Source organism: Schistocerca piceifrons, chromosome 5, assembly GCF_021461385.2.
Source record: "Schistocerca piceifrons isolate TAMUIC-IGC-003096 chromosome 5, iqSchPice1.1, whole genome shotgun sequence".
Classification (NCBI taxonomy): domain Eukaryota; kingdom Metazoa; phylum Arthropoda; class Insecta; order Orthoptera; family Acrididae; genus Schistocerca; species Schistocerca piceifrons.
In genome coordinates this window covers 676587633-676612394 of record NC_060142.1, presented here as the reverse complement: position 1 = coordinate 676612394, position 24762 = coordinate 676587633, and the positions used below count along the sequence as shown (strand labels likewise).

General features: G+C 43.6%; 1 protein-coding gene across 1 annotated transcript in view; it reads left to right on the top strand.

Annotated features, from left to right (window-relative positions):
• Positions 1-24762, top strand: part of LOC124799197 (glutamate receptor ionotropic, delta-1-like) — a 178173-nt gene that overhangs the window by 38360 nt on the left and 115051 nt on the right. Inside the window, exons 4-5 of the mRNA XM_047262731.1 lie at positions 11571-11797; positions 18308-18519. Of these exons, the coding sequence (XP_047118687.1) occupies positions 11571-11797; positions 18308-18519 (439 nt within the window). The remainder of the gene's footprint in view (positions 1-11570; positions 11798-18307; positions 18520-24762) is intronic.

Here is a 24762-nt window from a genome sequence, read left to right as displayed (position 1 = left end):
CGAGCGGTTCTAGGCAATTCAGTCCGGAACCGCGCGACCGCTACGGTCTCAGGTTCGAATCCTGCATCGGGCGTCGATGTGTGTGATGTCCTTAGGTTAGTTGGGTTTAAGTAGTTCTGAGTTCTAGGGGACTGATGACCTCAGATGTTAAGTCCCATAGTGCTCAGAGCTATTTGAATCATTTGAACTTCACATTTCAAGAAATTAAAAAGTTTTTTGTCTAAAATAAAACACATTTTTTCAATTTTTGATATTTTTAAGCATGAAAACAGCTTAAAACAGTAGTTTTTGAATGTTTTTCCCTTAACTTTCAATGAGGGGACCCCTGGGTGTTCTTTCTCTTCTAGGCAACCACCCATACCCACAAAATTTCATTAACTCGCCAATAATTTCATTTCTATGCCGACGACCTCCAGCTCTACCTAAGCGTCAGACCTGAAGATGTAAACACTGCAATCGCTCAGATGAATGATGATCTGTCTTCAGTAGTGACGTGGGCGAAAAACCTGGGGCTTAAACTAAGTGCAAAAAAGACGCAAGTAATCTTAATAGCCCATCAGAAATTAATAAGTTCAGATTTCCGCGAACGGCTACCTCCTATTCTGCTCGACGGTACTCCAATACCATATCAGAAAACAGTGAAGAACTTGGGTGTAACTTTGGATGAGCATCTCAACTGGGCGGAGAATACAGTCGCAGTGTGCCGAAAGACGTCTGCTTGTCTATATGCTCTCAAAAAGTTTCGGAACATATTTCCACAGGACTTGAAACGCCAGCTCGTGCAAGCACTCGTTCTACCGAACCTCCACTATTGTGATGTGATTCAACAAGGCATGAGTAGTGAAAACAAAAGACGGCTAGAACTAACCATGAATGCCTGTATGCGTTACACCTGCTACATTTGCTGATATGACCATGTTAGTTCTTCATACTCCGAGCTTGGGTGGCTGCGGCCGGACAAATTGCGTGGCTACCACACTCTATGTCTACTCCAACGACTCCTCGTCGCGCAAGCACCCCAGTACCTTGCTTCAGAGATTAAAAACCTGTCATGTCATCATAATCGAAACACGAGGTCACTCTTATTTGGTATCCTAACTGTGCCCACTCACAAAACAAAAACTTTTGCAAACTCCTTCTCAGTTGCCGCTGTCCGCCTCTGGAACAAACTGCCCCTTACCTTGCGCAAAATTATATCTCCTGCTGCTTTTAAGAAGAAGTTGAAGCATTTCCTACTATCATCCTCACAAAGTTCTCCACAAAATTAATGTACAAGGACAATCCCCTCATCTGTCAAATAGCAAAGCTAGCGTCTCCTACCTTGCTCCTGAGATGCCTTCCTCTTCATCTATCTCTATTAGCCACGCAATCTTCTTTTCCTTTATATTTCCTTAATTATGTTTCATCATGTCTCTATTCTTCTCCTCCATTCACCATGAGTCTCCCTCATACTCCCTGCTGCCAGCACTCCTATTTAAAATCTGTCTCTTCAATAATGTCTAATTATAACAGTACTTGTGACCTAAGAATATAAACTCTATATGTATGTATTTTTCCAGGTGTACCTTTCAAATTGTTTATTTCCCTTTTTGTACTAGATGTAGTTTAACATGCCTACTAAAACATATGAATGTAAAATAAGTAGAATGCCTGGTTAGATCTAAGAGAGGGCCTGATGGCCCTAATCTTGCCAGGTTAAATAAATAAATAAATAAAAATAAATAAATAAATAATTTACTTGCAACACGAAAAGAGTGTTTTCCTGCTGAGAACGGCTGCAGAGTGGTTATTGTTTTACTCAGAACAATGTTCCTGAAAAAAAAAACAGCCTCTATTGGAGTAGTTTGCCCTCCATAACTTTGGTGCCCACAGATCATCAGGCTAGAGGTGTGAGACCAGGATTGGTGACGTATTGTGAGAGACAAAGTGCATCCCTGTGGGATTTCGCGCGTTCTTGGGCCATTATCCGGTAAGCGGTCCGAAATTCAATGGAGTAAAGTTGTCAGGTGCCGATCTGCAAGCCATTGGTTGTATTTAGGAGTAAACAGTAATAGTTTTATGTGCTGTCAGAGGCGAAATTGAGGCCAATACACTACGAGGCAACACAACGGCCACATCTACATCTACATGTATACCAGGTTAAGGGTCATTCCATGTCAGATCGCCAAATTTCGAAACATTTTCGTGTTCGACCATCATGGTTTTCGATGAAATTTTCCGTGAACATTTGCACATGTCCCCAACGAACATAAGTAAAGTTTAACGTTCGTCGAAGCAATACTGGCCGAGATATAGTCACTTGTTTGACTCCATGCGCGACTTTGCACAGAGCGAGCATGAATTTATGGCGAATTTAAGCTGCTGTAGTTCGGCCAATATTCTGTTGAAAGAAATGGAACGTGGCCATTTTGTACAATTTTATGCAATCTCTCCAGAATAATAAGAAAAGAATTTTATGTGCCATATTCAGCGAGAATATTTTAGACAAAATCGTCCAAAAAATTGGCGCCCTACAAAATTTCGAAGTTTGGCTGCTTATATGTCTGGGGCTTTTACAAATTCTTCAATTTTATACTTCATTTATTCGGTATTGGAAAGCGGTACAAAAGTGAAACTTTACATTTGAGAACCTTGTGTTTCTAGGTTATTGCATCCCAAGTTTTACATTCGTCATACCTCTAGTCCCCGAAATATAAAAATCCAAACTTTGAAATTTTTTAGGGCGCCAATTTTTTGGGCGATTTTGTGTAAAATTTTCTGGCCTAATATGGCTCACAAAATTATTTGCATTACTATTCTGGAGAGAATGCATAAAATTGTACAAGATGGCAGAATTTCATTTCTATCAACAAAATATTGGCCGAAATACAACAGCTCATATTCGCCAAAAATTCACGCTCGCTCCGTGCAAAGTCGCTTAAGGAGTCAAACAAGTGACTAAATCTCGGACAGTATTGCTTCAACGAACTTTAAAATTTACCAATGTTCGTCAGGGACATGTCCGAATGTTTACACTAAATTTCAGCGAAATATATGATGGTCGAACAGGGAGGGCTCGGTGAGCCATCTTACGATGTGTGTTAGAGGGTGCATCCTACACTCCTCCAGTTGGATTCACGAGTACTGCACGGGAAGAACAGGGTGACCCGTATAAAACAGCCCAAAAACTGTGTTCGGTATTTTGTGGAAACTGCATCGTCGAAACAACAAAGAGATAATTAGAAAAATATCCGAAACGAGTCCGAATAAGAGAACACGTTGCTCAAGTCAGACATATCCTGCGATACAACAATGACGTCAGTCCAACTGTTGAGTTCTGTTCATAGCGTATAACTCGGCGGAAACGTCGACCTATTATAAGGGTCGACTTTCTGGTCCAGCAGCTACATGCCTGTCAGCTCACTAACACGACCTTCCCATCCCATGCCACAGCTGTATGAAAACATGGTGATCAAGGTACTGAGAAAGAAATCGCAGCAGCAAGCCACTATACAGATTATCAGATTCATTTTATTATCTTTTATTTAGTCTTTACCCTAGCCTGTTTAAAAGAAGAGTGTAATGCGTACATGGTGTTTCACAATTATTCCTATTACGGGCTTCTAGGGGCTGTACAGGGGACTTAGTAGATAAAAATTTGATAAGAAACTCATGTCTGAAAATATACCATTTTAGTATAAAATAAGTTTGAAGAATGGCTCACCAGTGCCTCTCAGCCGGCCTCGGCTCTCGTCGGTGGCCGCTTGGTGCGGAACGCTAGCTGGGGTCTGGGCCAACAGCGTGGCTGGGAATTCCCTGGTAACGCTGTGTCGGTCAAGGAAACATGCCGGTAGTGCCAAAGATGGCGGACTTTGTGGAACCTTTCTGGCAGACATTTCGCAGTTCACATAGAAATTAATAGTAGCCAGAGGAATCATGATACCTTAAAAAGAAACATGTACGTTACCATTATTTGCACGACGATTCTGTTGGTGTAATCACATTTTCAATACCTTTATTAGTTTAAAGTTTAGTATCTGACTGTAAATTACACAAGTAACACCCAGCAACGGATTTCCAAAATCTCAACGGTTCATCCGATTTTGTCGATCGACATGTCTTTAGAAAGCTATTAGTGTAAACATAAATTGGTATAAATTACAGGCATGTAAATTGAGTAGTACACGAGTTATCGGAGGTCAAAGTGGCCGATTACTATCGATCGTGTCAGGCCATAAGTACTCCACTGTTACACGAAAAAAAAACGGTAGCAGCATGCTTATAAATATATTTATTCATCTATGTCATTGTTTATATCCAATATATACTATTCATGTAGAAATTAGTCAATCATTTACTGTGTTTTAGAAAGCACAGACACATTAGGCTACAGGCCTACTTTTGCTTGCTATTCCTTTGATATATGTTTAATGCGAATTCTATACAGACGAATGGAAAAACTGGTAGAAGCTGACCTCGGGGAAGATCAGTTTGGATTCCGTAGAAATGTTGGAACACGTGAGGCAATACTGGCCCTACGATTTATCTTAGAAGAAAGATTAAGGAAAGGCAAACCTGCGTTTCTAGCATTTGTAGACTTAGAGAAAGCTTTTGACAATGTTGACTGGAATACTCTCTTTCAAATCTGAAGGTGGCAGGGGTAAAATACAGGGAGCGAAAGGCTATTTACAATTTGTACAGAAACCAGATGGCAGTTATAAGAGTCGAGGGGCATGAAAGGGAAGCACTGGTTGGGAAGGGAGTGAGACAGGGTTGTAGCTTATCCCCGATGTTATTCAATCTGTATATTGAGCAAGCAATAAAGGAGACAAAAGAAAAATTCGGAGTAGGTATTAAAATCCATGAAGAAGAAATAAAAACTTGGAAGTTCGCCGATGACGTTGTAATTCTGTCAGAGACAGCTAAGGACTTGGAAGGGCAGTTGAACGGAATGGACAGTGTCTTGAAAGGAGCATATAAGATGAACATCAACAAAAGCAAAACAAGGATAATGGATTGTAGTCGAATTAAGTCGGGCGATGCTGAGGGAATTAGATTAGGAAATGAGACACTTAAATTAGTAAAGGAGTTTTGCTATTTGGGGAGCAAAATAACTGATGATGGTCGAAGTAGAGAGGATATAAAATGTAGACTGGCAATGGCAAGGAAAGCGTTTCTGAAGAAGAGAAATTTGTTAACATCGAGTATAGATTTAAGTGTCAGGAAGTCATTTCTGAAAGTATTTGTATGGAGTGTAGCCATGTATGGAAGTGAAACATGGACGATAAATAGTTTGGACAAGAAGAGAATAGAAGCTTTCGAAATGTGGTGCTACAGAAGAATGCTGAAGATTAGATGGGTAGATCACTTAAGTAATGAGGAGGTATTGAATGGAATTGGAGAGAAGAGAAGTTTGTGGCACAACTTGGCTAGAAGAAGGAATTGGTTGGTAGGACATGTTCTGAGGCATCAAGGGAGGGTAAAAATCGTAGAGGGAGACCAAGAGATGAATACACTAAACAGATTCAGAAGGATGTAGGCTGCAGTAGGTACTGGGAGACGAAGAAACTTGCACATGATAGACTAGCATGGAGAGCTGCATCAAACCAGTCTCAGGACGGAAGACAACAACAACAACAACATGTTTATTTAATTTGTTTATGTATTTTACAATGTATGCGTGTTTATGGTCCAGCCGTAGGAATGTTTATTTAATTTCAAGTTATTTAAATGTAAATCCAGTATTTCGAATGTGTTTCATTGTGTTTGTGAATGTGCGTTGGCTTGAAGACTTGGCGAGAGTGCTCTAGCCAATCACAGCGCTCGTGAATGGGGAGACTGGACAGAAGTGGGAGAGGAGTACGAGAGAGGACAGGAGAGTTCTGGACAGTCCGGCGCAGGACCCGGGAGCGGCTGGACGCGACGGCGCGACGGTCGCAGGAAAGACTTGGTGAGTGTGGAGTGGTTTGCTCGTGATCGTGGGAGATAGAAATACTTCGGAGCGCCGACTTGTGAACGTGTGAGATTTCCGTGGTTTCTACAGTGAAGACGTAGTATGCATTCAGAAGTGAATATCTCACGCGCTATGTTGTCGTTCATAACTAATTACGTGAAGCAGGAATCTATTGTTTCCCTGTTATTCAACTTATATTTTATTTAATTGCTGGACCATCGACACCAATAAGTGTTTTGCAGAAATACACCGCATTCTCAAAAGTACTTTTACTATGGTACTCATAATTTAAAGTCGTTAAGATAGTACCCGTAGATTTTAATTAACTGCAATGTTTCATTTATAAATTTCTATGTTACATTCGCAGTTGCCGAGTGATAGAAACTTTCGATGATTCTATTCGTGTGTATATTCATATCGTATACTGTAGACTCAGCAGTATTTAGCCTGTAATGCGGCAACTACGCGTCCCAGCCCCAAGACAACGAAACCAGCCTAAACTTTTGATATTTCAGCAGAGTCAGAGAGTACATAGTTAAGAGCCACCACATCATTTCATATTATTTGAAAGGCCGCACACTTAGCGGTACGGTACATAATGACATAGCTGCACAATGCGTGTATCGCGAACGTTTTCCATCTTCGGCTGACGTGAGGACAACAACGGCTGCTATAAACTAGTACGTTCGGAACTGAAAGTGTCGAATTTGGTGCTCCACGTACGCGCAGCAGGATATGTGGACTGTGTGTATAACAGCATGCGCCACAGTTACACCTTGGGCAGCGAACAGGTAAGTGGGGCAGCTCCTGTAGATAACGCAGGTCAGAGCTCATTATCTTCGCTGGGTACAGAACGTGAAGCGGTAGATCGAAAAGTGCTCCGCCAATCAAACTTACTATATATCCAAACGGTACATTTAAAGACATGGGTTCCTTATCTAAACTTTATCTACAATGTCCCCTTTAATTCCCCTAATAGTCTGTAATAGGAATTGTCAAACATTGTGTATATCTTTTCTCATATAAGGTAAATCTTCTACGTTACTGAATGCCTTAGACATAATCCCGCACAAAAACGAACTCAGTCTGTCAATACATTTTACGCAAATCTATAGTGTAAAAAATTGATTTAATGTCCATGTTCCTGTTAGACACATACTTTCGTGCTGTAACTTCACGTGCAAGTGATCTGCGGACTATGTTACAAGGCACTGTGTTAATATTTCGTTAAATATGAATGTGAAAATGTTGAGAAAAATATCGTACCTGATATTTATTTTATGTAATAAAATGAATGTGTAAAATCCGTAGAATCCGTACAAACACTCAAAACCGGCAAAGAATAAGGTAAATTTGATAAATGTGAGTACGACAGAGTCAGTGTTCTTCAGTCCATTAGGGAAAAAATTCTGTGTGTTTCACAGTGCCGAATCTCTCACTCAAAGGCTGTGGAATCTGAGGAGTAATAAGAGACCAGTTGATGATGCCAGCTAAAGAGATTTGATCGTAACATGTGCTGTAGAATGTGAGTGTGTAAAATGTCTCATTGGAGTCTTACTTTAGTAAGCGCATTCTCTTGGAAGACGTGTTGGCGTCGTGGTCGGCTACTGAGCTGGGTGGCCAAGACAATGGTTAGCACTTTGGACTCGCATTTGTAAGGAGAGGGGTTCGAATCTAGGCCAGGTCACCATATAATAGGTGTTCTGTGCTTACTCTAAACCACCAAATGCCACTCCTGTCCAATAGCGTCAAGAGGGTCTACAATTTAGTTGACCCTGATCGCCGTCAACGGTGCAATTTTAAATTTAAATTTGTGGTAAGTTTCTGTGGGACCAAACTGCTAAGGTCATCGGTCCCTAGGCTTAATCTAACTTCAGCTAACTTACGCTAAGGACAACACAAACACACACCCGTGCCTGAGGGAGGACTCGGATCTCCGAAGGGGGTAGCCGCGTGAAACCGCGGCAAGGCGCCCCTTAGACCGCATGGCTACACCGCGCGGCGGTTCAATTTTCTATCACTCCGTGAGGAACTAGGAGAAGTTTGGTCACTACCACCAGGATTCCAAACTCTTGCTTTAGATGAAGTGCCAAGCCACTAGGGCTTCTGCGCTGTAAACTGATGGTAATATGCACAGAGGTGACAAAAGCCATAGGATAGCGACATGCACTTATACGGATGGTGGTAGTGTAGCGGCCACAAGGTGTTTTAAAAGGTCACTGCACTGGCGGAACTGTCATTTGCACTTAGGTGATTTATGTGAAAAGGTTTCCAGCGTGAATATGACACGACGGGAATTAAGACTTTGAACGAGGAATGATAGTGCATGGGGCATTCCATTTCGGAAATCGTTAGAGAATTCAGTATTCGAAGTGTCAAGAGTGTACGGAGAATACCAAGTTTCTCATTACCTCTCACCATGAAAAACGCAGTAACTGACAGCCTTCATTTGAAGACCGAGAGCAGCAGGGTTATGCGAGGAGTTGTCACTGCTAACAACCAACACTGCCTGAAATAACCACAGAAATCAAATTGGGACGTACGACAGACGTATCCGTTTGGACCGTGCGGCGAAATTTGGCGTTAACTGGCTATGGCAGCGGAAGACGGACACGAGTGCCTTTGCTAACGGCGCGACATCGCCTGTAGCATTTCTCCTGGGCTCGTGACCATATCGGTTGGACCCTAGACGACTGGAAAACTGTGACCTGGTCAGATGGGTCCCGATTTCAGTTGGTAACAGCTGATGGTAGGGTTCGAGTGTGGCGCAGACCCCACGAGTCCAGGGACCGAAGTCGTCAACAAGGCACTGTACAAGCTGGTGGCGTGGGGTGTGTTTACATGGAATGGACTGGGTCCTCTGAACCAACTTGGCCATCCAGATCGTAAATGCCATCGAACATTTACGGGACATAATCGAGAGGTCAGTTCGTGCACAAATTCCTGGACCAGCATACTTTCGCAATTAGGGACAGCGATGGAGGCAGCAGGGATCAATATTTCTGCAGCCGACTTCTTGAGTCCATGCCACCTCAAGTTGTTGCACTACGCTGAGCAAAAGCATGTCCGACACGATATTAGGAGGTAACCCGCGACTTTTGCCATCTGCATAATTCCCAAATTTAGATTTAAAGCTGTTTATGTTACCGATGCTGATGTCTTGCCTGTTTTATTGGATTCTTCAAACATACTTTCAAGTTCATATATCCATAACACATATTTCTTGTTTCTCGAATTAATTAATAATATATTTTATTAAAAACTGACATACACAGTATTAATGCTTCGTAACATTTCTTTTCTGTTTCGATGTGAAGAACTTAAGTTGTCTCAGGACGGCATAGAAAGTCGAAAACAGGTTGATACTTCCGCTTTGAAAGTTAAGAATGACAGTGTTGGGAAAACTCTTAAGTTATTTGATTTTCAAAGAGCTGAGCAAAACTAAACCTACTGAGACTGTTTCATCTTTACTTATTCTGATCATCACTAAACTGACACACAATATTTTAGCGCAAGAAATCTGACTTTCAATAATCCCTACAAAAGAATAGCCCTGACTAACAATAACCTATACCCTTCATCAATCACTTGCCTCACAAAAATCTTCGTTACTCGGACTACTGCAATACAGCGAGCGCCAATACTGCCAGCTAAATAAAAGATTCTAACTACTGAAGGCACTAACTACTGATAGGCATAGTTAGCAAATGAAAGATTTTGATAGGGAACAAACAATGTATTTACCTTAATAGTGTTCAAAAGTCATTATCAGTTCATGACATCCAGTCTTACAAATTTCCTCTTTCTGACGGACACACGTCCAGATCGTTCCGTACGCATACTCCCAGATATTTTACAGAAGTAACTGCTACCAGTGTTTGTTATGCTATCATATAATCATACAAGAAAGGATCCTTCTTTCTATGTATTCGCAATACATTACATTTGTCTATGTTAAGGGACAGTTGCCACTCCCTGCACCAAGTGCCTATCCGCCGCAGATCTTCCTGCATTTCGCTGCAATTTTCTAATGCTGCAACTTTTCTGTATACTACAGCATCATCCGCGAAAAGCCGCATGGAACTTCCGACACTATCTACTAGGTCATTTATATATATTGTGAAAAGCAATGGTCCCATAACACTCCCCTGTGGCACGCCAGAGGTTACTTTAACGCCTGTAGACGTCTCTCCATTGATAACAACATGCTGTGTTCTGTTTGCTAAAAACTCTTCAATCCAGCCACACAGCTGGTCTGATATTCCGTAGGCTCTTACTTTGTTTATCAGGCGACAGTGCGGAACTGTATCGAACGCCTTCCGGAAGTCAAGGAAAATGGCATCTACCTGGGAGTCTGTATCTAATATTTTCTGGGTCTCATAAACAAATAAATCGAGTTGGGTCTAACACGATCGCTGTTTCCAGAAATGACATGATACGTGAGCAAAAAACATGTTCTAAAATTCTACAACAGATGGACGTTAGATAGTTTTGCGCATCTGCTCGACGACCCTTCTTGAAAACTGGAACTACCTATGCTCTTTTCCAATCATTTGGAACCTTCCGTTCCTCTAGAGACTTGCGGTACACGGCTGTTTGAAGGGGTGCAAGTTCTTTCGCGTACTCTGTGTAGAATTGAAATGGTATCCCGTCAGGTCCAGTGGACTTTCCTCTGTTGAGTGATTCCAGTTGCTTTTCTATTCCTTGGACACTTATTTCGATGTCAGACATTTTTTCGTTCGTGCGAGGATTTAGAGAAGGAACTGCAGTGCGGTCTTCCTCTGTGAAAGAGCTTTGGAAAAAGATGTTTAGTATTTCAGTTTTACGCGTGTCATCCTCTGTTTCAATGCCATTATCATCCCACAGTGTCTAGATATGCTGTTTCGATCCACTTACTGATTTAACGTAAGACCAGAACTTCCTAGGATTTTCTGTCAAGTCGGTACATAGAATTTTACTTTCGAATTCACTGAACGCTTCACGCATAGCCTTCTTTGCGCTAACTTTGACGTCGTTCAGTTTCTGTTTGTCTGAGAGGTTTTGTCTGCGTTTAAATTTGCAGTGAAGCTCTTTTTGCTTTCGCAGTAGTTTCCTAACTTTGTTGTTGAACCACGGTGGGTTTTTCCCGTCCCTCACAGTTTTACTCGGCACGTACCTGTCTAAAACGCATTTTACGATTGCCTTGAACTTTTTCCATAAACACTCAACATTGTCAGTGTCGGAAAAGAAATTTTCGTTTTGATCTGTTAGGTAGTCTGATATCTGCCTCATATTACTCTTGCTAAACGGATAAACCTTCCTCCCTTTTTTTATATTCCTATTTACTTCCATATTCAGGGATGCTGCAACGGCCTTATGATCACTGATTCCCTGTTCTGCGCTTGCAGAGTCGAAAAGTTGGAGTCTGTTTGTTATCAGTAGGTCCAAGATGTTATCTCCACGAGTCGGTTCTCTGTTTAATTGCTCGAGGTAATTTTCCACAAGTACCAACGGAATGTTTCACTTACGAATGTTCCACACTATAAATAATGATATATCATAGATAAATCGAGATGACAGACAAATAACAAGTTGCTGAACTACGTTTGTGCTTACTGATGGTTTGGCTCAGATACCGATATGCTTTCTTATCGTGCAGGCCAGAAATAATGTTTCGGCACCCCAAGTCGGCGAGCGTCCTCACGACGATCTTCAAGCCGTACACGGCGGAGCTGTGGGTGAGCAGCGGCGCGCTGTTTGTGCTGATCCTGGTCGTGTCGCGGCTCTTCTGCTGGGTCGAGCACCGCGTCACCGCCACCGTCGACGAGATAGACAACTCGTGGAACTCCACCTTCCTGCTCGTCTCCTCTGCCATCGGGCAGCAAGGTGAGCCACCAGCGTCCACGTCCGGAAGAGCAGCGGCCAATGAGTCTACACACAGCGTTGAGATGTGTGTGTCTCAGGGCACCCTTAACGTCCGGCCTGGTCGATAACAAAAGTCGCTGGACGATGCTGCCATCAGCTATTGTATGGTGGACAGGTTAGCACGTATTTTGATCCGTAAATTAAGCTTGAGTGCATTGGAGGTTGACGAAGGGACCTGACAAATCGGCAATTCGACATAGCATTGAATTTTTCACATTTTGAAAAACTAAGCTTTACTCACGATTATGTAGGGTTGGTTTTAGAGAGTAACATTCTTACAAGGGAACCTCCCCATCGCACCCCCCTCAGATTTAGTTATAAGTTGGCCAGTGGATAGGCCTTGAAAAACTGAACACAGATCAATCGAGAAAACAGGAAGAAGTTGTGTGGAACTATGAAAAAATAAGCAAAGTGTACAAACTGAGTAGTCCATGTGGAAGATAGGTAACATCAAGGATAGTGTGAACTCTGGAGCGCAGTGGTCCCGTGGTTAGCGTGAGCAGCTGCGAAACGAATGGTCCTTGGTTCAAGTCCTCCCTCGAGTGAAAAGTTTAATTTTTTATTTTCAGACAGTTATTGTCTGTCCGTTTACTTTCTTTATTTTCGCGGACTATATTTGCTGGATTCATATTGCCCACGAAATACATCTCACGTATTTAATGCACTCTCGTCCAAAGTAGCGAACAGTCAACTGCCAGCCATGGAGCCTCTCTAGCAGGAATACTCTCTCTTCCGTGCGCTGTAGTCGACTGACGTCGTGTGTTTCGATGTTTGTTTAGGTGTAGCGGACAGATAATAACTGTCTGAAAATAAAAAAATTAAACTGTTCACCCGAACGAAGACTTGAACCAAGGACCTCTCGCTTCGCAGCTGCTCACGCTAACCACGGGACCACGGCGCTCCTGAGCTCACACTATCCTTGATGTTGCGTATCTTGCGCATGGACTACTCAGTTTATATACTTTGCTTACTTTTTCATAGGTCCACACAGCTTCTTCCTGTTTACTCGATTGATCTGTGTTCAGTTTTTCAAGGCCTATCCACTGTGCCAACTTATAACTAAATCTGAGGGGGGTGCGATGGGGAGGTTCCCTTGTTATCGACTGTGCATTATTAACAAATAATTCGACAGGCAAGACAAACTATCTGAGTGCGTCAGCCAAGTGCATGGACAAGCCCGAGGCAAATCTTTTAGAACGCTAGGGGAGAGATCCTCTCAGTGTGAGACGGTTCGAAGTTGTGCTTTATACAGGACACTTTGCCGCTAGGTGTGATGTCAAGCACTTCAGCACCTGCCGCGTGCTGGCTCATCACTTTGGTTCTGAATGCAGTGAGTGCCAATTAGAGCCGTTAGTGGCAGTTCCGGAGGTCTGATACCAACCGGGTCACTAATGCACAGAAGCCACCACCTAGGAATATTGCCAATGACCGCAGGGAGCCATGAGTCTCGCTATATCAACTCACCACCACACACTGTTTGGTAACTGAAATATACTACAGCTCTGCCTCAAAAGTCAGCATGCCAACATGCTAATGTTTTTCCCGAAATAATAACTGACAATTAGGAAAAGTGACACATTGACACAATGGGCATTTTATTCTTTTCTTTCTAATGTCAGTGTGAGATGGAAAGTAGGTTATTGACTTCTGTGAAAGGTGACTGCAGTTGCACAAAACAGAATATTTTGTCTACATAAAACTATTTTAACGTACTTTAATTGCATTGCTGCAGCTCATACACTTAATCTTTCTATTTTTTTATTTTGTTATTTCAGTACAAGCCTGCTAAGAATTAAGTTTAAGCCATTAAGCTTTGCGCTTTCTCCAGTACTTCTTTATCTGTCCTGTTTTCTTTATTTTTTACTTTTCCTCTCTACTGCCCATTGTCCTCCTAGTCGCTATGGTGCTTTGTCTCGGAAAGCTTTTCAACCTCAATATCATTTTTACATTTTGTTTTTTTCTGTCTTTCTCATTTCTGTCAATTTCTTCTATACCTTAATGAACTTTACTAAGCCAGTTGGGTTTGTCTTCTAAATTTTCTAATTGTTGTACAATTTTTCTTCTCAGTCCGCTAAGACTCATTCTTTGAATATGCCCTCACAACGTTACTGGATTTTTCACAATTTCGCCTGTATTTTTTTGGTACTTAATTGTATACATCTGTATTACTTCTTAATTTAAATGTGTTTCCTATTGTTGTATTTCCTAATATCTTGCTTCTCTTCTTTTCCAAGATTTCTTCATTTTATTTTCTTCTTCTTCTTATTTTTCCTGGCGTCATCGTGTATCTTCGTGGGTTTGATTTGTAGTGACTTTTCCTGTCTGGTTTGAGAATATCGAAGAGCAAACAAATAATAATACGTAAGGATAATAGTGTGTGATCAGTTTATATAAGCTTTGCGCGCTTGACAATGGGTTTTTGCGTAAGTTTGAACGTGAGTGATTTTTCTGAAAATATTTCTTTATCGGACTTCCTAGATTGAATAATCCAAAGCTTTGGTTCGTAATGGACCTTTGATATAATTTGTAACACGGAACCTTTAGCCTTGCCAGGACGCCGTTTAATTGGAACAACAGCTTGCAACATAAATTAAACACAATATTAAATATCACTGTGTTCACAAAATATTATACTAAATTAAATTACATAGACACTTAGATTATTTCTGTTGCTGTGTGCAACAATGAGTACACCTAGTGAGTTTGCGTCCCAGAGAATAATGGCGGTGTGCCAAATAATTATCTGCAGCGATGGCAGGTATGCGTCCGATCAGGACGGCTTCCAGAACAAAAAGGTGCCGTCTTCTCGGTAAGACAACTGAAATGCGTAATTTATTCAAATGTTTCAACGGTCGCACGCCACAATGGATACAACTGCTTACACCGATTAATATCTTAAGTAATTCTTTATTTATATTATAAACTTATATGTACGTTTTTGCTATATGTCCACGCCCATCCTGCAAACGTACCTTTAAATGGGATTGGCATCTTAACCTGCATTTGGTTAGTTGTATAGGGTGGTCGCATGCCCTTCCTGTCCCTCATCTCCCCCTCCCCCCCCCCCCCCCCCCCCCACCACCACCCCCGAACGGAATTAGTGTCCGCGTGTAGTGGTCTAGAGTTATAATACATGTGAAAGTGTGAGAACATCTTTCGAAATGTTTGTGCATTACGTCAGTGAGGTGGTACAGGGAACCAGTCCCATATTCACCAATGTGGATGTGGGAAACTGCCTAAATACAACACCCAGGACGGTTTCTCTGGCACACCGAGAGAGACGGTACAAGATAAACGACTCGCATTCGAGAGGATAGCGGCTCAAACTCCCATCCAATTATCAAGATGAATGTTTCCCATTGCTTCCATAAATCGCTTAAGGCATATTTGAATTTGGTTTCTCTGAAGAATGTTAATCTTCAATTCTCATTATTAATGTGTCACACGCCACTTTTTTGCGAGTGTAGTGCAGTCATTATGACTCTCTCAAGTTGTTTGGGGAGGCTCGACAGTCCCATAACTTACTGATAATGTATGGTTCAGTTAGTATTTTTCACTGTTTCACGAATCGGTAGCCACTGTCCATTTTCCCTTTGAGGAGTCACAACCGGCGAGCAGGAACTTCCATACATATTACTGAGTGCTAGGACTGTCCTAGTACATATGAGGCAGCTTGGGAGATCTATACAGGATGGTCAATTGATCGTGGCCGGGCCAAATATCTCACGAAATAAGCGTCAAACGAAAAAACTACAAAAAACGAAACTTGTCTGGCTTGAAGGAGGAGATCAGATGGCGCCATGGTTGACCCGCTAGATGGCGCTGCCATAGGTGAAACGGACATCAACTGCGTTTTTTAAAATAGGAACCCCCATTTTTTATTACATATTCGTGTATTACGTAAAGTAATATGAATATTTAGGTGGACCACTTTTTTCGTTTTGTGATAGATGGCGCTGTAAGAGTTACAAACATATGGCTCACAATTTTAGACGAACAGTTGGTAACAGGTAGGTTTTGTAAATTAAAATACAGAACGTAGGTACGTTTGAACATTTTGTTTCGGTTGTTCCAATGTATTACATGTACCTTTGTGAACTTATCATTTCTGAGAACGCATGCTGTTACAGCGTGATTACCTGTAAATACCACATTAATGCAGTAAATGCTCAAAATGATGTCCGTCAACCTCAATGCATTTGGCAATACGTGTAACGACATTCCTCTCAACAGGGAGTAGTTCGCCTTCCCTAATGTTCGCACATGCATTGACAATGCGCTGACGCATGTTGTCAGGCGTTGTCGGTGGATCACGATAGCAAATATCCTTCAACTTTCCCCACAGAAAGAAATCCTGGAACGTCACATCCGGTGAACGTGTGCTTCGACGACCAATCCATCTGTCATGAAATATGCTATTCAATACCGCTTCAACCGCGCGCGAGGTATGTACCGGACATCCATCATGTTGGAAGTAGATCGCCATTCTGTCATGCAGTGAAACATCTTGTAGTAACATCGGTAGAATACTACGTTGGAAATCAGTATATATTGCACCATTTAGATTGCCATCGATAATATGGGGGGGGGGGCAATTATCCTTCCTCGCATAATGCCGCACCATACATTAACCCACCAAGGTCGCTGATGTTCCACTTGTCGCAGCCATTGTGGTTTTTCCGTTGCCCAATAGTGGATATTATGCCGGTTTACGTTACCGCTGTTGGTGAATGACGCATCGTCGCTAAATAGAACGCGTGCAAAAAATCTGTCATCGTCACTTAATTTCTCTTGTGCCCAGTGGCAGAACTGTACACGACGTTCAAAGTCGTCGCCATGCAATTCCTGGTGCTAGAAATATGGTACGGGTGCAATCGATGTTGATGTAGCATTCTCAACACCGACGTTTTTGAGATTCCCGATTCTCGCGCAATTTGTCTGCTACTGATGTGCGAATTAGCCGTGACAGCAGCTAAAACACGTGCTTGGGCATCATCACTTGTTGCAGATCATGGTTGACGTTTCACATGCGGCTGAACACTTCCTGTTTCTTTAAATAACGTAACTATCCGGCGAACGGTCCGGACACTTGGATGATGTCGTTCAGGATACCGAGCAGCAGCACACGCCCCTTGGGCATTTTCTTCACAATAGCCATACATCAACACGATATCGACATTTTCCGCAATTGCTAACGGTCAACTTTAACACGGGTAATGTATCACGAAGCAAATACCGTCCGCACGTGATACCACGTACTTATACGTTTGTGGCTATTACAGCGCGGTCTATTACAAAGCGAAAAAAGTGGTCCAACTAAAACATTCATATTTATTTACGTACTACATCTACATCTACATTTATACTCCGCAAGCCACCCAACGGTGTGTGGCGGAGGGCACTTTACGTGCCACTGTCATTACCTCCCTTTCCTGTTCCAGTCGCGTATGGTTCGCGGGAAGAACGACTGTCTGAAAGCCTCCGTGCGCGCTCTAATCTCTCTAATTTTACATTCGTGATCTCCTCGGGAAGTATAAGTAGGGGGAAGCAATATATTCGATACCTCATCCAGAAACGCACCCTCTCGAAACCTGGCGAGCAAGCTACACCGCGATGCAGAGCGCCTCGCTTGCAGAGTCTGCCACTTGAGTTTATTAAACATCTCCGTAACGCTATCACGGTTACCAAATAACCCAGTGACGAAACGCGCCGCTCTTCTTTGGATCTTCTCTATCTCCTCCGTCAACCCGACCTGGTACGGATCCCACACTGATGAGCAATACTCAAGTATAGGTCGAACGAGTGTTTTGTAAGCCACCTCCTTTGTTGATGGACTACATTTTCTAAGCACTCTCCCAATGAATCTCAACCTGGTACCCGCCTTACCAACAATTAGTTTTATATGATCATTCCACTTCAAATCGTTCCGTACGCATACTCCCAGATATTTTACAGAAGTAACTGCTACCAGTGTTTGTTCCGCTATCATATAATCATACAATAAAGGATCCTTCTTTCTATGTATTCGCAATACATTACATTTGTCTATGTTAAGGGTCAGTTGCCACTCCCTGCACCAAGTGCCTATCCGCTGCAGATGTAATAAAAATGGGGGTTCCTATTTTAAAAAACACAGTTGGTATCCGTTTGACCTACGGCAGCGCCATCTAGCGGGCCAACCATAGCGCCATCTGGTTTCCCCATTGTATCTAGACGAGTTTCCATTCTTTGCAGTTTTTTCATTTGCTGCTTATTTCGTGAGACATTTGGCCCGGTCACTATCAACGGACCACCCTGTATACCAGCCAGAGGGGGTGAACAGTGGCACTGCGAACTATATGTTGACGTCCTGTGTAACACGTTGCTCGGTGTCGACTACACCAGGTTAAAGTGGAAAAACTGTGTCGCACACTGGTGACAACAGTGAAACACGGGCGGCACCCTCCGCTGACTGTGGGTGGTGCCCGGCAGGTGTGTCGCGGAGCTCGGAGTGGCTGAGCTGGCGCGTGCTGCTGTTCGTCAGCTTCCTGTGCACCAACCTGCTGGACACGCACTACGCGGCCGGCATCGTGTCCTCGCTGCTGATGCCGCCGCCCAGGACAATCAACAACAAGAAGGACCTCGCCGACAGCCCACTCGGCTTCGGCCTCGAGAACGTCAGCTACACCTACCAGTTCTTCGTGGTACGGCTAAGTTTCTACTTTTTTCTGTGTCTGTTATTCATATCCCCTCCGCCTCCACCTGCCCCAGTAAAGAACCGACTGCTTGCAGCCAAGTTCCCTTTCTTCAGCCTTTCAGCGAAACAGTTAAAATAAGAGGGTCACTCCAAATGAAATGCACACTATTTTTTTTTTAAAAATCCATCTTTTATTCTACATGTTTGAAAGTTTTACAGTGTGTAGATACATCCTTTAGGAGCAATATTATCATTTCTCCACATAATTTTCATCCCTCTCAACTGCCTTACGCCATCTTGGAACCAACGTCTATATACCCGCACGGTAAAATTCTGGACCAACCTGTTGGAGCCACTGTTTGGCAGCGTGCACAAGGGATTCATCATCTTCAAACCTTGTTCCACGAAGAGAGTCTTTCAGTTTGCCAAAGAGATGATAGTCACATGGAGCCAGGTCAGGACTGTAAGGCGGGTGTTTCAGTGTTGTCCATCCGAGTTTTGTGATCGCTTCCATCGTTTTTTGACTGACACGTGGTCGTGCATTGTCGTGCAACAGCAAAACAACCTGCTTTTGCCGATGTGGTCAACCACGACTCAGTCGAGCTTGAAGTTTATTCAGTGTCGTCACATATACATCAGAATATATGGTGGTTCCACTTGGCATATTGCCCACAAGCAAGAGTCCTTCACAATCGAAAAACACCGTAACCATAACTTTTCACCGAGCGAGGTGGCGCAGTGGTTAGCACACTGGACTCGCATTCGGGAGGACGACGGTTCAATCCCGTCTCCGGCCATCCTGATTTAGGTTTTCCGTGATTTCCCTAAATCGCTTCAGGCAAATGCCGGGATGGTTCCTTTGAAAGGGCACGGCCGATTTCCTTCCCCATCCTTCCCTCATCCGAGCTTGCGCTCCGTGTCTAATGACCTCGTTGTCAACGGGACGTTAAACACTAATCTCCTCCTCCTCCTCCATAACTTTTCCAGCAGAAGATGTAGTTTTGAATTTTTTTTCTTGGGTGAATTTGCATGATGCCACTTCATTGATTGCCTCTTTGTCTCTGGTGAAAAATGATGGAGTCATGTTTCATCACCTGTCACAATTCTTCCAAGAAATTCATCTCTACCATTCTCGTAATGTTCCAAAAGTTCGCTGCATACCGTTTTTCTTGTTTCTTTGTGAGCCACCGTCAACATCCTGGGAATCCATCTGGCACAAAACTTTTTTAACGCCAACACTCTCAGTTCTCTGCAAACACTTCCTTTCCCCTATCTCAACGTAGCGTGACAATTCGTTCACTGTGATGCGTCTGTCAGCAGTAAGTTAACTTTCTGCACATTGTCTGGAGTGTGAAAAGTACGAGGCCTGCTGCTACGAGGACCATCCTCAATATTGCCGTGCCCACTTTCATCACGTAGCCTGATTGCCCACCGACTAACTGCACTGCGATCGACAGCAGCATCCTCATACACCTTTTTCAACCTACTGTGGATGTTTTCCACTGTCTCCTTTTCACAGCACAGGAATTCTATGACAGCAATTTGCTTCTGACGAATGTCAAGTGTAGCAGCCATCTTGAAGACATGCTGTGACGGCGCCGCTCACGGGAACAGGTTGAACTAAGTTTGAAAACAAGCGGGAAGGATGTATCTACACACTATAAAACTTTCACACATGCAGAATGAAGACTGTATTTTTACAGAAATAGTGTGCATTTCTTTTAGAGTGACCCTCGTACATAGACAGGAAGACAGGAATGAAACACGCGTACCTGGAGCTTGATAAGAGATTGGTAATGTGTGCAGTCTTAAATACTGTGAGACCTATGTAACATTTTCTAGGTAAGAGATTTTGTTGTAATCTGGATTCGAGGGGAACAAACACAAGAAAGGACGTAGGATCAGAACTGGCAAGGGTCATGACACGGAATGTAAGTGGTAGGAGGTGGGTAGGAGTGTAGCTATTCAGGAAAAAGGATATACTGGAGTCTTCATTTGGAATGGAGAAGGTAGGGTACGCTGTAGTTAATAAGATGGGAAAATGCTACTAAATTCAAGACATTTTCTTGATTCTCTGTCTTAAATATACCACAAAGTGACTAGTTGACCTTATAATAAATTAATTTCGATTATGTAACAGTGATTGCATTCCTCTCCCATTTACATACACACTGGACTGCCAAAGAAACTGGTCTACACTATGACTACGTCGTGTGGCTAGGGCCTCCCGTCGGGTAGATCGTTCGCTATGTGCAAGTCTTTCGATTTGACACCATTTCGGGGACTTGTGCGTCGATGGGGATCAAGTGATGATGATTAGGACAACACAACACTCAGTCCCTGAGCGGAGAATATCTCCGACCCAGCCAGGAATCGAACCCGGGCCCTTAGGATAGACATTCTCTCGCGCTGATCACTCACCTACCGGGGGCGGACAAAGAAACTGGTATAGGCATGCGTATTCAAACACAGAGATATGTAAATAGAGCGAATACAGCGTTCGGTCGGCAACGCCTATATAAGACAACAAGTCTCTGGCGCAGTTTTTAGATCAGTTACTGCTGCTACCATGGCAGGTTATCAAGATTGAAGTGAGTTTCAACATGGTGTTATAGTCGGCGCACGAGGAATGGGACACAGTATCTCCGAGGTAGCGATCAAGTGGGGATTGTCCCGTACGGCCATTTCACGAGTGTATCGTGAACATCAGAAATCAGGTAAAAATCAAATCTCCGACATTGCTGACGCCGGAAAAAGATGTTGCAAGAACAGGACCAACGACGACTGAATAGAATTGTTCAGCGTGACGGAAGTGGGACCATTCCGCGAATTGCTGCAGATTTCAGTCAACAAGTGCCAGCGTGTGAACCATTCAACGAAACGTCATCGATATGGGCTTTCGGGGCCGAAGGCCCACTCGTGTACCCTTGATGACTGCACGACACAAAGCTTTACCCCTCGCTTGGGCCCGTCAACACAGACATTGGAGTGTTGATGACTGGAAACATGTTGCCTGGTCGGACGAGTCTCGTTTCAGTTCAAGCGGATGAACTTGTACAGATGAATTCATGGATCCTGCATATTACGAGGTGCATTCAGGTTCTAAGGCCTCCGATTTTTTTTCTCTGGACTGGAAAGAGATAGAAACATGCGCATTGTTTTAAAATGAGGCCGCGTTCATTGTCAATACGTCCCAGAGATGGCAGCATCGTACAGCAGATGGGATTTTACCGCCAGCGGCGAGAATGAGAACTGTTTTAAATACTTAAAATGGCGACGTTTTCCTTACTTGAACAGCGTGCAATCATTCGTTTTCTGAATTTGCGTGGTGTGAAACCAATTGAAATTCATCGACAGTTGAAGGAGACATGTGGTGATGGAGTTATGGATGTGTCGAAAGTGCGTTCGTGGATGCGACAGTTTAATGAAGGTAGAACATCGTGTGACAACAAACCAAAACAACCTCGGGCTCGCACAAGCTGTTCTGACGACACGATCGAGAAAGTGGAGAGAATTGTTTTGGGGGATCGCCAAATGACTGTTGAACAGATCGCCTCCAGAGTTGGCATTTCTGTGGGTTCTGTGCACACAATCCTGCATGACGACCTGAAAATGCGAAAAGTGTCATCCAGGTGGGTGCCACGAATGCTGACGGACGACCACTTGGCTGCCCGTGTGACATGCTGCCAAGCAATGTTGACACGCAATGACAGCAGGAAAGGGACTTTCTTTTCGTCGGTTGTGACAATGGATGAGACGTGGATGCCATTTTTCAATCCAGAAGCAAAGCGCCAGTCAGCTCAATGGAAGCACACAGATTCACCGCCACCAAAAAAATTTCGGGTAACCGCCAGTGCTGAAAAAATGATGGTGTTCATGTTCTGGGACAGCGAGGGCGTAGTCCTTACCCATTGCGTTCCAAAGGGTACTACGGTAACAGGTGCATCCTACGAAAATGTTTTGAAGAACAAATTCCTTCCTGCACTACAACAAAAACGTCCGGGAAGGGCTGCGCGTGTGCCGTTTCACCAAGACAACGCACCCGCACATCGAGCTAACGTTACGCAACAGTTTCTTCGTGATAACAACTTTGAAGTGATTCCTCATGCTCCCCACTCACGTGACCTGGTTCCAAGTGACTTTTGGCTTTTTCCAACAATGAAAGACACTCTCCGTGGCCGCACATTCACCAGCCGTACTGCTATTGCCTCAGCGATTTTCCAGTGGTCAAAACAGACTCCTAAAGAAGCCTTCGCCGCTGCTATGGAATCATGGCGTCAGCGTTGTGAAAAATGTGTACGTCTGCAGGTCGATTACGTCGAGAAGTAACGCCAGTTTCATCGATTTCGGGTGAGTAGTTAATTAGAAAAAATATCGGAGGCCTTAGAACTTGAATGCACCTCGTAGCAAGAGACCTGGTGAAGGCTCTATAATGATGTGGGGACGTACAGTTGGAGTGATATGAGACCCCTGATACGTGTAGATACGATTCTGACAGGTGACACGTACGTAAGCATCCTGTCTGATCACCTGCATCCACTCATGTCCATTGTGCATTCCGACGCACTTGGGCGATTCCAGCAGGACAGTGCAACACCCCACACGTCCAGAATTGCACAGGGTGGCTCCAGGAACACTCTTCTTTTACGGATTTATGTACAGCCCTGCAGGATTCATGATGCCAGTTCCCTCCACCACCACTTCAGACATTATTCGAGCCCATGCCACGTCGTGTTACGGCACTTCTGCGTGCTCGCGGGAACCCTTCGCCATATTAGGCAGGTGTATTGTTTCTTTGGCTCTTCAGTGTATAAAAGTGATCGCTTTCCTCTCCCATATATAGCATTATTTTCCTTTTTTTATTTGTTCAGATGACTGCTTGTTGTTCGAAGCACCTTTGTCTTTAAAGGTGAGTAAGTGTGGTATCTATTGTTGACTGCATGAAAGAGATAATGAATGTCGAGCGCAAGCTTACTGTGACTTTATGTCATACTAATGTCTTGCCAACAATACAAATAAATGTTAAATAAACTGTATTTTATTCATGTCCATTACACACTATATAAATATAATTTGGTAACAAATGTGGATGAAAACAATAAAAGTTCGTAGAATGTCAAAGAGAAAAATATGTCCCATAGACTCCACATTTTACCACTTAAAATGGCAGATGGCACAGTAATCGAGAACTCACGAACCTTGGTATGTTGCCGCTCCTTTGCAAACACGTCGCACCGTCCCTACACCTACACAAATGGTTCAAATGGCTCTGAGCACTAAGGGACTCAACTTCTGAGGTCATTAGTCCCCTAGAACTTAGAACTAGTTAAACCTAACTAACCTAAGGACATCACAAACATCCATGCCCGAGTCAGGATTCGAACCTACGACCGTAGCGGTCTTGCGGTTCCAGACTGCAGCGCCTTTAACCGCACGGCCACTTCGGCCGGCACACCTACACACTCTCAGTATCCTACCTGAACGAAATTTCAACCGACTCCCTCTCCTCGACAGTGAAATCTGCTCCGATGTTTATCCGTACTACCAGCTATAGCTTTCTCCAACTATTTCCATTTCACTCCCTCCCTTCCTCCCATGATACCACGGTCCTGTCCACCGTCCAGATTCGTCCTTTTCCGTCTTTTCCAATACCCATCTTACCGCCTACCGTCTTTCTATAGTTATCACCCAATGACTCTGTTCAGTGGGGGCCGTTACTGAATGGGTTTACTAGTATAAAAGTTTGATTTTTATTTTTCACTTGATGCTCGTCAGTGCCTTCCGCCTGGCGGTAATTTACAGCGTCTCGTTCATGTTGCCCAAAACCGGATAGAACCACCCTGAAACTCACGTGTTGAACCATCAGCAGCTAAACTCACGTCTTGCTGACGAGGTAACGCTACCGAACTGCGCGTCTTACGATCTGACCGACCAATAGGGAGGCTTGGAGGTGGTCAAGTGGGGGTGGAACCGCGGCCGGCTGCTGGGAGCGGACACGCAGTTCGCTCTCTTCTGCTGGCAGCTTCCATACCGACCAGACGTCCTCTTCTCCTGCTCTCTTGGGCGGCTGCCCATTCAGTCCCGGCGGCTTCCCCAACCCTGCCTGATTACTGCATTAAACTTCCATGCATATAAAAATATGTTTTCTCTACCTGTGACTACAGCTTTCCCCTCCTGGCCAATCCTGATACATTAACAACCTATAAATTTAAACCTCCTTCATCCAAAGATTTAAAGTCTCCTCAGCTTC